Below are 12463 nucleotides of genomic sequence, written 5' to 3'. Positions count from 1 at the left end.
AACTAGAAGAATTTGTTCCACAGGAAGTCAGCACCAAAGCTGTGAGTTCAGGTGACAGATGTCACATCTAACCTGCTGCAGAAGCAACGGGGCAAGCAGACCACCATGAACTGGGGCATGGGGGACTAAAATTACATTTAAAAATGTTAAATCTTAAAGGTTTTAAACACCAAACAAACCACTTGCTCTCATTATGAGATTTCCTACAGGCAATGACACAGCTGTCTGAATGCAGCTATCTCCCTCCCCTGCTGCTTTCAAATTTACAATTTATGACAAATGGGCAGTCCAAAACTGTTCAAGAGAGGCTGCATGCAGTGCCTGCACACCGCTGACTGAACTACACACTATCAGTATGAGACATCTCTGGTTTATAGAGCAAAGCTATACAACTGCACACCACCTGGTAGCAAACTGATCAAAAAAGATCGATTAGTTTTAAAATTGATCATCGCAATAAAATTTGCTGAAATTGAATACAGAACACTTTCATTTCAACCTGGGAAATGTTATAATTTTGAACTCACTGGGTCTTGATTTGCACTTCTGACTCAAACCTTGAGTCTTCTGATTGATGAATGGTCTATTAGGCCTAATTTAATATTTCTGGATATAGTTGCATCCCACTTTCCCAAATAACTAAATGCCACAAAGCCACCCTCCTAAAATTAGAATGAATTTAACAGATTATCAAATTACATAAAGTTGTAATTAAAGAGAAGAATGGCTGCTAAACTTGCAATGAAAACAAATAAGCTTTAAAGCATCAGTTGTGATTATCTTGAAATTTTCTTCTGGATTCCAACCTATTACCTCCATCAAAGAACGTGCAGCACATGTTTTCTCTTTTGTGTGGTACAGTCCAGAGTCAGACAACTCTAGTGCTCAAGAACCAGCTTCCTGCTGGTTTTTAGATGTTAATCAATGATTCAAAACGCCTGAATGAAAGAAACAGTTCTGCAGAACCTTGATGACAAGCTGAGAAGGGGACTCAGCCTTTGGAATCACCTGGGTTGGAGCAGCAACACATCTAAACATGCAGGAGACCAGCTTTGGTACGATCCTTAGAAAGAAAGACAATCTGAATCAGTCAAAATAGGAATCGGCAAAAGGAAACTGGGCACCAGGAAAAGCCGGATCATTACATCTTTATTACTTAGATCACAGAGGAGAGTTAATAGTAACATAAGCCATAGGTAAAAAACAGCAGTACGGGTTTAACAACATGTTTTCATAGCCATATTTAAAACATTTAAAATAGTCCCTGTCGTTAAAACTTTTCAATCTCTCGCAAAATCCAGCTGCATGCATCATTCAAATGTCCCTTCACTGCAGAGGAGGTGTTGTAGCAGTCTTTACATTTCTAACACCTTCAGAGGTGTCAACCTTTAACTGACATTAATGCCAAAATAAGAAAGTCAAAAGGTAAAATATTTTTAAGATCAAGGTCAACCGGCGCTGCTTCACACACAGCCCAAAGCAGAACTAATAAAAGAAACAGCATTCATAGACAAAGAATTCATTCAGCCCACATATTCATCACAAGGGGTACCAACGCATTGGAGACTGCAGTTTGCCTTATGTATGCGCAGCTCACCCACTCATAGCAGGAATCATGTTCAAATGTGCATTTTTGGCTCAGTCGGTTATTAGTCTGGAGAAGGAGGGGAAATAAAAACAGACAGCCAAAACATGATGCTGGTGAGAGGCGGCCTATTTATAGGCTTACTCCAGCGCTGGAGACAGCTCTTCCCTTATGTTTGGGAGCAGCGCTTCACATGAGTGGGTGGAGGAGGAGGAGGCTGGTTCTGAAAGTTGAAGCCTTATTTTTCCCTCATGTTCTGAAAGCAGAATCATCAGAACCAAGAAAGTCTTTCAGAACCAACATCAAAGCCGGATACATGATAGCAACTGAAGACGGAAGAAGTTGCACCGCAGGAGGCCAGATGCACTAATTTTATCCAGAACATACTTTTGCTTTTCTGAAGGAAACACTTGAGTAGAATCAACAAAATGCTGTTGATTCTAGGATGGAGTTACAGGAAATAAAGTGCCTTGGAAAAGTATTCATTACTCATCAACGTTTTCATATATTGTCACATTACAAACTAAAACTCTGAAGTATTGTATTGGGATTTTATGTGACAGGCCAACGTAAAGCAGCTGTTAAAATGAGAAAAGATGCAACACACCCAGGACACACTCTGTTCCAGCTCCTACCCTCAGAAGAGAGATACCGGGGCAGTCAAACTCATACGACCCGTTTAAATAACACTTTTCATCCAATATTAATAATTGTACTGGAGAATCTTCATAGCTGACACAGTGTTTACAATATTGGTGTAATAATCATGAAATGTGTAAAAGTTCTTGTGTTTTTTGTTATCTTTTTAATTCATTTTATATTTACTTGTTTTATTCTGTATTTAATTCAAACTTGAGTGAGCCAAACTGCACCTTAATTGTGAAGTGGAAGGAAAACGGAACCTGGTTTTAATGGGATCCAGAAAACATGCAGAAAAGGGTGCTTGGCCATGCCAAATATCATGTGTGCAGAAAACATTTACCCCAAACCCCACCCTGAACATGAGACATGGTGGGGGCAGTATGATGCTGTGGGGATGTGTTTATTCAGCAGAGACAAGAAATCTAGTCAGAGCTGATGGGAGGAAGGACAGAGATAAATAAAAGGTAATCGTTGAAGAAAACCTTGAGAACAAAAAAAAACTAAGATGAAGGACCACTTGGTCAAGCACCGATACACAGATCCGTAGGTTACCTGGGGTTACCTCATTATGTGGCGGGCAGAAGATGGATTCAACAACATTCTGATTGCAAATCTACCCACCGAGACACAGCCAGCACACAAAATGTATGGTTGTAACATGAAGAAATGTTACAAAAAATGTTGTTTTTTTACTGAGATTTTGATACAAACGAGGCAACACACCATCATAATCTGGGGATGCTCTTGTGTTGAGAAATCTTTACATTTTGTATACAATATAGATTTTACATACAAATAAATGCCAAAGAATAAATTGGTGTTTTTTTGGTTCTAAAATATCAAAATTTGAAAGTTTATTACATTATAGGACTATAACTTCACAGTCAGCCCCGGGAGGGAATTGAATGGTATTAAAAAAATAAATGCAGCAATAAAAGATGATTTATGAAACTTTGTGTAAACATCCCTTCAGATGCACCTCTGTGACTGTTTCTGCCAATAGACAGATAACAGATTGTGTCTTCATTCCTGTGATGCACGCAGGTGGTTTTAAAGGAGAGTATGCCCTTTATCTTGTTAATGAATACATTGAGTTTAGTAGTGTTGCTATATCGTCAAACCCAAACCCATCAAACATGTAAATAAGCTAGACCGAGTATGGAGATGGAAAGAAGGGGGTTAAACGTTTCTTTAAAAAAAAAAAAACGTTTTTATTAAATGTGTGATCTAATTTAGATTAAGACTTATTCAGTGCAGCATGATCTTTTTGTACACCCATATTCCACCTCAGGGGTTTGCAATCTGAGGCTCTGCAGCCACATGTGGCTCTTAAGGGCCTCCATAAACAACCTTTGCCACAGTAGTAACAAACTGAGCATTGTTTTTGTAAACAAAGCTAATGAAAATGACTTCCTTTAGGCAATTAATGCATAGTACTCGTAACTCGTCATCTTCCGCTTAACCGGGACCGGGTCGCGGGGGCAGCAGACTCAGCAGAGACACCAAGATGTTCCTCTCCCAGACACCTCCTCCAGCTCCCCTGGGGGGAGCTCAAGGCATTCCCAGGTTAGCCGAGAGACATAGTCCCTCCAGCGTGTCCTGGGCCGTTCCCTGGGCCTCCTCCCGGTGGGACGTGCCTGGAACACCTCCCGGGGAGGCGTCCAGGAGGCATTCGGTATAGATGCCCGAGCCACCTCAACTGGCTCCTCTCGATGTGGAGGAGCAGCGGCTCTACTCCGAGCCCCTCCCGGATGGCTGAGATCCTCACCCTATCTCTAAGGTTGTGCCCTACGGAGGAAGCTCATTTCAGCCGCTTGTATCCGGGATCTCGTTCTTTCGGTCATGACCCAAAGTTCATAGACATAGGTGAGGGTAGGAGCGTAGACCGACCGGTAAATCGAGTTTCGCTTTTCGGCTCAGCTCTCTCTTCACCACAATGGACCGGCACAGCGCCCCCATTACTGCGGCAGCCGCACCGATCCGTCTGTCGATCTCCCGCTCCATTCTTCCCTCACTCGTGAACAAGACCCCGAGATACTTAAACTCCTCCACTTGAGGCAGGAACTCTCCTCCAACCTGAAAAGGACAAGCCACCCTTTTCCTGTCGGGTACCATGGCCTCGGACTTGGAGGAGCTGATCTTCATCCCAGCCGCTTCGCACTCGGGTGCAAACCGCCACAGCGCATGCTGTAGGTCTTGGCTAGAGGGGGCCAGCAGGACCACGTCATCTGCAAAAAGAAGAGACGAAATCCTCTGGTCCCCAAACCAGACCTCCTCCGGCCCTTGGCTGCGTCTAGAAATCCTGTCCATAAAAGTTATGAACAAGACTGTTGACAAAGGGCGGCCCTGCCGGAGTCCAACATGCACCGGGAACAGGTCCGACTTAGTGCCGGCAATGCGGACCAAACTCCTGCTCCGCTCGTACGGGGACCGGACGGCCCCTAATAAAGGGCCCCCGATTCCATACTCCTGGAGCACCCCCCACAGGGCATCACGAGGGACACAGTCGAATGCTTTCTCCAGGTCCACAAAACACATGTGGACCGGTTGGGCAAACTCCCATGAACCCTCGAGCACCCTGTAGAGGATATAGAGCTGGTCCAGTGTTCCACGGCCGGGACGAAAACCACACTGCTCCTCCTGAAGCCGAGGTTCGACTATCGGCCGGACTCTCCTCTCCAATACCCTGGCGTAGGCCTTACCAGGGAGGCTGAGGAGTGTGATCCCCCTCTAGTTGGAACACACCCTCCGGTCACCCTTCTGCCATGCATAGTATTTCTACAACAAAACTAAACAAGTGGTGCAATTAACATTTTTATTAGGTCACAAATTGTGCTTTTTTTTTAATAATAGAACATAAATATAGAAATCAATAAAATGCATTTAATCTCTTTGAAAAAGTTTGAATTTTCTTCTTTATTATAGAATCTAAAAATAGACATGAGACAGACATGGCTCATTGAATGGTAAAAAGTTGCTGACCCCTGTTCCACCTGATGGTTTCCACTGTAGGAGAAGTTTTTATTTATCTGAACTGTTAAAGTATACATTTAAACACAACTGGCGTTGGTGTATATTTCTTTAGTATTTCCTTAATATTTTCCATCCAAGCTGTAAAAATGTAAAGATAAATTTTATGTGCTGTTCTGTTCAAATATGTCAACGTTTTTTGTTGAAACTGGGTCGGAATTTTAGCTGGGACACAGAAGACATATATCCTGGGACAAGTGCCCTAATAAACTGGGTCTGGCGACGCCTATGTGTACAGGTAATACTATAACGGTACGAGTCGTGACCAGATGAGACGTTAATTGGCATACCGTGAACAGAGCGTGGACGACGTGGAATGTACTGGGACTGAAAGCCACAGAGTGTGTTTATCAACAGAGACTCACGTTTTCGAACAGAGATCCAACGTTGGCTGTCACCAGCAGTATTCCTGCGCCCTGCGCTGCTGTCAGCTTCCTTGCCATGGCTCTCCGGGGCTGGAGGCTCGGTAGGGGAGACTGTAACGGCGAACTTTTGTTAGGCTAAACAGACGTTGGAAACGAACCAGGAGACGGGACGACGGCTGCTGGAGGAAAGAGGTTAAAACACGGGCAATCTGCGCTTGAAGCCGGGCTTGTTGGTGCTGCTGCGGAGGCTCGGCTGGAGCATATTTTTTCTCAGCAGTAGTCGTGCATCTAACCAGGAGTTGTTGCTTTGCAGTGAGAGAGGCTCCGTGTTCTGCGTCGGCTGCTTCTCGGGCTATTTTTCCACGCTCAGAGCCATCGTGAAAAGTTTCCTGTTTTAATCCACGTTGAGCGCCTGGATGTCTTCAGCGGGCAAGGCTTTCCAACCTTTTGAGCTGCGTAAAACTCCCCCTCCTGAAGCTGGCCGCTATGCCAGGACCGAAGCCTTCATCTTTAGCAGAGGATAGGCTGCGCTGCTCTGACGTCACCGTGCCAATGGAAACACGGGACTCTCTTAAAGGGCCCGCGCACCGTAAACACAGGATCCCCCTCAGCCACCGACACAACGTCATCCGTTATCGGACACAGCACCAGTCATTTGGGCTATCCCAATTTGTTTTCACTCAGCATCCTTTTATACAGGCAAAAACCAGAACATCGATAAGATATTTTACTTTCAAGGGTTTTATTTCTGTTCATATTAATGATTATGGCTCAGAGCCAATGAAAACCACAAATTATGTCTCTTGAAAGATGGAAATATTACTTAAGAACAAATGTTATGTTATGGCCCACACAATAAGTTGGAATCCTGCCGAGGTTTTTTTTACTGCATAAGGTGAACAAATCACAGTGGATGGTGATCAGTAACAGAAATATTTAAATATGTATACATTAGCAAGTCTGTATTTTATATAGGAGTACGAAAACAGCAATAACCACAGCTGCATAATCATATTTATTGTAATAATAATATATAATTATGTATAAATACAAAAGACCAATTTAAATGCATTATAGTATAGTAGCAATATAATGTAATGGTACCATTAGTGTACAGTATAGTAACAACAAGTATAATAGTGGTCAAAATACAATTAGAATACTAATAATAGAATTATACTAATACAAAAGCTAATACTACTATTACTGCTTTCATTATCATTATCTGTAGAGGGGGAAAGGTTTTCTGATTTTTGTTTTTACAATTGGCCTTTGGACAGTCATTGATGCCCACCACAAGCAAAAAAAAAAAACAGATAATATTGTTCCTAAGGAAGCTGCTTGCTCACAGACAGGCCCATGTCCACTCAACTTTCCATACTAATGGAAAGTTGAGTGGAAGAAAAAAGTGTGATATAAAGAGGTGGAGCAGGGATAACTGCAACCTTGAGAAGACTGTGAAGCAAAGCCTATTCAAGAGTTTGAGGGAGATTCACAATGCATAGACTGCTGCTGGAGGAAATAAGTTTAAAATGTTAAAATGCTTTTCTACTCTGTTGTGTGTAGACTGACAGTTGAGAGTAAAAATCATTTTATGACCTAAAAAGATAATATTTTTCCAAATCCTTGAATGATTTCCTTGAATCATCAATATGTTTTTAGGCCAATATGAGACGGGCCTTTGTGTTCCTTTTAATCAACAGTGGTACCTTTTTTTTAATAGGGCCAGGTGGCTTTGAATAGCAGCATTTTATATTTACTCATGTTATTTTTGCCTAATATTATACAATCATGCTCGCCAACCAAAGGTTGTTCATGCCCTTGTCCATTTAAAATAGATTGTAAAACGTTCAGCGCCTGGGGGTCTTTCTGCATGGAGTTTGCATGTTCTTCCCGTGCATGCGTGGGTTCTCACCGGGTACTCTGGCTTCCTCCCATAGTCCAAAGACATGCCTTTTAGGTTAATTGGTCTCTCAAAATTGTGTGTGCTTGGTTGTTTGTGTGTTGCCCTGCGATGGACTGGCGACTTGTCCAGGGTGAACCCCGCCTCTCGCCCATAGACTGCTGGAGATAGACACCAGCTGCCCCGCGACCCACTATGGAATAAGCGGTAGAAAATGACTGACTGACGTTCAGCACCATTACTTAAAGGATTAAATTAAACGAATGTATGGACATATTTAGGCATGTGAACTGTTAACTATGTGCATTAGTAAAAATCCACAAAACATACAAATGTGTACACTCAATTCTTGTTTTTAAAAATAACTAGAGTTGTAAACTGTTTATTTGTTTCGCTCTAGAAAAAAAATCACTTACAATAAATCATCTAAAACAATCATAACAGCACAGTTCAATCAAACAAATAGCAAACATTAGGTTTCTGTTAAAAAGCCTGAAAAACAAATTGACTTTACAAAGTTAGCCCGAAGTCTGCAGTGTGTGTGAGTTGAACCATATATCTCTATGTAGTGACCATCCAGCTGTGCAGAGATGACACGGGGATGGTGGTCATCGTCAGACATCTACTGGAAGGCTTCTAATCCTTAAGTCAACAGCGCAAGTGTGTGTGTGTGTGTGTATGTGTCTGTGTGTGTGTGTGTGTGTGTGTGTGTGTGTGTGTGTGTACAAATGGAAAGCTTTAAGAGAAGCTCAAACCAGCTTTGAAAACAATCCAAATATGAGGATATCTCTCCAACCGACTGTTATCGAAGATCCTGTTGCACTGAATTAAGTAATATTAGGGCTCTGTAAGTTATATAAACTATATAGCAAGGCATTTCATTGACTGTCTGTTGTAATTCATTTAACTGAAAGGGGAGCTTTGGTTTAAAAGGGATTAAAACCATTTTACAGCTTGCATTACACAAACAAACTATATTTTAAAACTAGTAGGTTATTACAGTCAAGTGAAAAAAGTAGGACATCCTAGGGCAGCCTGTATGTTTGTCTTATATATCCTCTGCTTCTCTGCAGTCCTGCTTCCAAGGAGTTTCTCTGATCTCCTTGTTTTTCTTCCCCTGCCTTGCAGATCACCATTCGCTGAAGGAAGTCATGGAACCTTTCTGGTCTCCGTTTTCACTCGTGTCATGTTCAGAGGGGTTTGGGAACTCCAGCCTCGACACCTCATCCCTGAGCCTCCTCTCTGCTTCCAACTCCAAGCCCAGCTTCTCAGGAGCCACCTGAGAACCACCCATCAACCTGCCTGTCCACCAGGAGCGTAGTTAGACCTGGGCTTTCGGGGCGGAAGCCCCGGATGTTTTCTGAAGAGCCCGGACTTCTTGATAGAAGTAATTTAGAAGTATTAAAAAGATGCAGCCACAAAACGGTATTAGACTTCACATTTTTATTTAAAAACAATCAGACTTTTTCATATGTGTTCCATATAATCACGTCCCGCTCCACCTAACCTGACAATGAGTTCAAAGGAGAAGACATAAAATATTTATTTGTACACTTGCAGCACCACGAATGTGCAACTACGCGCACAGCCAGAGATGGACTCCATTCTGGAGAAGTCCAGAACAGCAGTTTACTCCATGTCGACCTGCTTCCTTCATTACCTGAAAAGTTACACTGAGCGCCTCGAACAAGGATCATTTCAGAGCAACCGCGGAGGCAACCGGAGAGTGGGAGGCTGGTGGGTGTGTGTTCAGGAACAGGTGGAAACAGAGCGGTATAACCCAGACGAAGATAGCAGTAAAACCTGAATGCTGACTCAGAATGGGCTAATTGTAAGTTACAGCTAATCACTGATTCACCCAGCAAGACATGAGGTGGAGGTTCACTCTAATGAGTATCTTCAGGGTCATGATGAGGGACTTTCACCTTAGCTACAGGTGAAGTTAAATGATGTGGCTGTGATAGAAAACAGTAGCAACCTTCTCTGTGACCTTCTAGCCAGATATGCATCATAATGTGAAAATATCTGGTCCTTTACTTCAGTCAAAATAAAAGCATTTAATCCTAACATAGCTGAACACATTAAAAGATCCTTCAGATCATCACATTGGATCTCATTGCTGCAACCAGTCTTATAGTCTAGTTCTTCATGTAGACAGAACCAGGTGTTGCTCAATAAACCAGGGAAATATCTCCTGGTTCCAGTAAGACGTAGTAGAAAGAGCAACAGTAAGCCTCCTTCTTCTCTTTCATATCTTCTGTGCTGATTTTAAACATACAGCTCTGGGGTTAAAGATGCAGGATAATTAAGAAATAAATCATAGCAATTAATCACAGGTGGACCGTTGGTTAGTTAACTATTTTATTTCTTCTGAATTACACATGTAATATTATATAAACTAAACTAATTAAACAAGGATACAGTTTTACTGAAGGTGAGACATACATACCATATGTATACAGTTATTAATAACTGTAATATTAGTACTGATAAGGTCCAGGATGAGGCTCTATGCTATATTTTAAACAACACAACTTAACACCCTTTCCTCTCAAAGTGTTTAATAGTAAGAACTGCACTAATGTCTCACATGTTCAGTGCAGAACAAAAGACTTGGTTGTAAAATGTTTCATTTATTATTTCTGGCAGGCCAAATTTCTCCAGAAGTGGAACAGAGGACTGAAAAGATGGAGATAAAAGAGAACAGGTTCATAAAAGTAGGAGCAATTTTAATAAAATGTTTCTAAAGCTCTTGGCATAATAAAATAAATGTGTTTTAGGATTTTTCCATTTGACTAAGATTTAGGAAAATCAACTTTATACCACTTTCCTTTTTTGAAATATAAGAATAAAGACAATGGAGCCTCAGGATTGGAACACTTTGATGAGAATGTAACGTTTAAAAAAGGTAATTTATGTAGATGACAGAAGAAGCACATTTATCTGGCCCATAATAAACATATCTGAGTTTAAGAAAAACTTTTGTCAGCAAAAATTCAGATTAAGTTCTTTTCTAAATACCTCAAAATGTGTCACTATTTGCTTCAGCAAAATGGTTTTTCATCAGGACTAAACTCTGTTTCTCCTTGTCCTTCATTCAGCTTCTAACAAAAATAAAAAGTTAAATTATTGCAAACCTTTTTGGTTTGATTCTCAATAATTTACATTCAGTCTAAAACCAGCCGAGACACAGAACTGGTACAATATGTCCTATATTATTTTAACTTTAAATTACCTATAAATTGTCTTATTAACATCTAAATATTTTGGATTTGGGCTAAAGCCCCCAATGTTTTGAGACCCTACAAACGCCCCTGCTGTCCACCCTCCAACGTTAAAACTCTCCAACCATAGTGGAGTTTCCTGGAAGAGAAGAAACAAAGCACTTCATCCTCCAGAACCTGTTCACAGCCTGTCAGCCTCAAGCCAGCGTGGAAAGGGATTTATTTCCCCCCGGTCTTGCCAAGAACCCAACCCATGTAAGTCAGCATCTAAAGAAGGCATTCACAGTTTCTCTGTTTCCACCCAGAGTGTTTACCAGCTTCTGTATTTCTCCTTCAGAGAGACCCAGCGTTTGTCCACCAGCTCCAGTCCTGGTTCCAGTCCAACCTTGATCCATATTTCTAAATAAACTGTTAAAACACTGTCTTTGTCCTCGTGGTTGTGTATCTCAGAGTCTAAGAAAACCCGATTATGACAGGTACGGACAGTCCTAGAAAGATTAGCAGCTATGTTAAATGTTGTCCTGCGTGGATATGGACCTAAAACCGTAATATGAGACATGTGTGTAGCCCTGGGCAGACTGTTAATAACAGTCCCAACATGGTTCACGAGGGTCAGTAAATGCAGCACTGTTCTCTACAGGCTGAATATGCCAAGTAGGAGACCCGAGGAAGGAGAAATAACATTTGTGAGTGTGTAACACAAAGCCACCCCCATCCTCAGAGGGTAATGGAAAAATTGTGTTGGAATTCCAGACTGCTTGCAAATATGTGCACTTTGACCCCAATTTTACTACGGCTTAAATTCGGTTATCTAAAAACTAGACTAACCTGGAAAATTATCAGGCTCTCACATGGCTCCAGGGAGCTGGAATTCAGCCACATGATGATGCATCCCGACTGGATCAACTTGAGGTTTTATTACCATCTGAAACTCGGGAATCAGTCATGGGGATCTGATATGTCGATCTCATGAGACTTTGCTTTGCTAGCATGGGAATTCAACATGAGGAAAATATCTCATCCTTGGAGCGGAGGTCTGTGTGCCCAATGCTGTTGAAGGAATGGAGACGTTTTAATGTAATGTCGATACCGTTTCAACTCAGGACCATGGGCCTATTTGTTTTTCAAATAAATATTTCAGTTAAAATATTTGCCTACAGCACTGTTAGATTGTTGGAACACACCTCTAATAAACTTTGTTTAGTGAGCCACAACTTGGGATACCCTAGCTTATTGTGCATTCACTTAATTATTATACTGTAAAAGGGACATACTGTTTCAACATTTTTAAAACATTTTCTATTTTCTTTTTTTTAGGTGTGTAGCTCATAAATGCTTTATTAATTTCCATCAATAGGTTAACCAAATTTGAGAAATGTGTTAAAATATGAAAAAAGCAAATGGAGGGCAGCTGAAAATGCAGCCAAAAGTTGTAGAAGAGTGATGGCGTTACGTTTGGAACGCCAAAGTTTGGCATCACAGCATAACACAATGTGCACCCAAGACAAAAGTAGTGATAGGAAAGTCTCCAGCTCCAATGTGAGTTTATAAAGGTAAGGTTTATGTAACGATTTATCTAATGAAAGTAAGGGGAAATGTTTTTAGTAGCATAGAGACCTAACAAACCGGCAGTCTACATGGGGGGTTTGAAGCGTGATATCATGAGGCCAGTCTGCCTGTAATTTTTCAGTGGGGAATTATCTGTGGTGTGTCA

At 41.5% G+C, this 12463-nt stretch overlaps 1 protein-coding gene and 1 long non-coding RNA gene across 3 annotated transcripts in view; one reads left to right on the top strand and one right to left on the bottom strand.

Moving 5' to 3' along the window:
* The window catches only part of LOC124858855 (inositol polyphosphate-5-phosphatase A-like), a 188744-nt gene extending 182594 nt beyond the window's left edge, over positions 1–6150 (bottom strand). The window contains exon 1 of one of the 2 annotated variants that reach the window (XM_047351131.1): positions 5623–6150. In XM_047351131.1, coding sequence (XP_047207087.1) covers positions 5623–5700 — 78 coding nt within the window. In that variant the 5' untranslated portion in view covers positions 5701–6150. The remainder of the gene's footprint in view (positions 1–5622) is intronic. The other variant, XM_047351130.1, reaches the window with a different exon arrangement.
* A 4597-nt stretch (positions 6151–10747) lies between these two features.
* Positions 10748–11169, top strand: LOC124858778. Its single transcript, XR_007035925.1, has 2 exons — positions 10748–11004; positions 11087–11169. It is a non-coding gene; the product is annotated as an uncharacterized LOC124858778 (long non-coding RNA).
* Positions 11170–12463: the final 1294 nt, after the last annotated feature.

The sequence above is a fragment of the Girardinichthys multiradiatus genome, chromosome 22 (assembly GCF_021462225.1).
Source record: "Girardinichthys multiradiatus isolate DD_20200921_A chromosome 22, DD_fGirMul_XY1, whole genome shotgun sequence".
Lineage (NCBI taxonomy): Eukaryota > Metazoa > Chordata > Actinopteri > Cyprinodontiformes > Goodeidae > Girardinichthys > Girardinichthys multiradiatus.
Note: the sequence above shows the minus strand (reverse complement) of the source record. Positions and strands in the feature narration are given on the sequence as shown.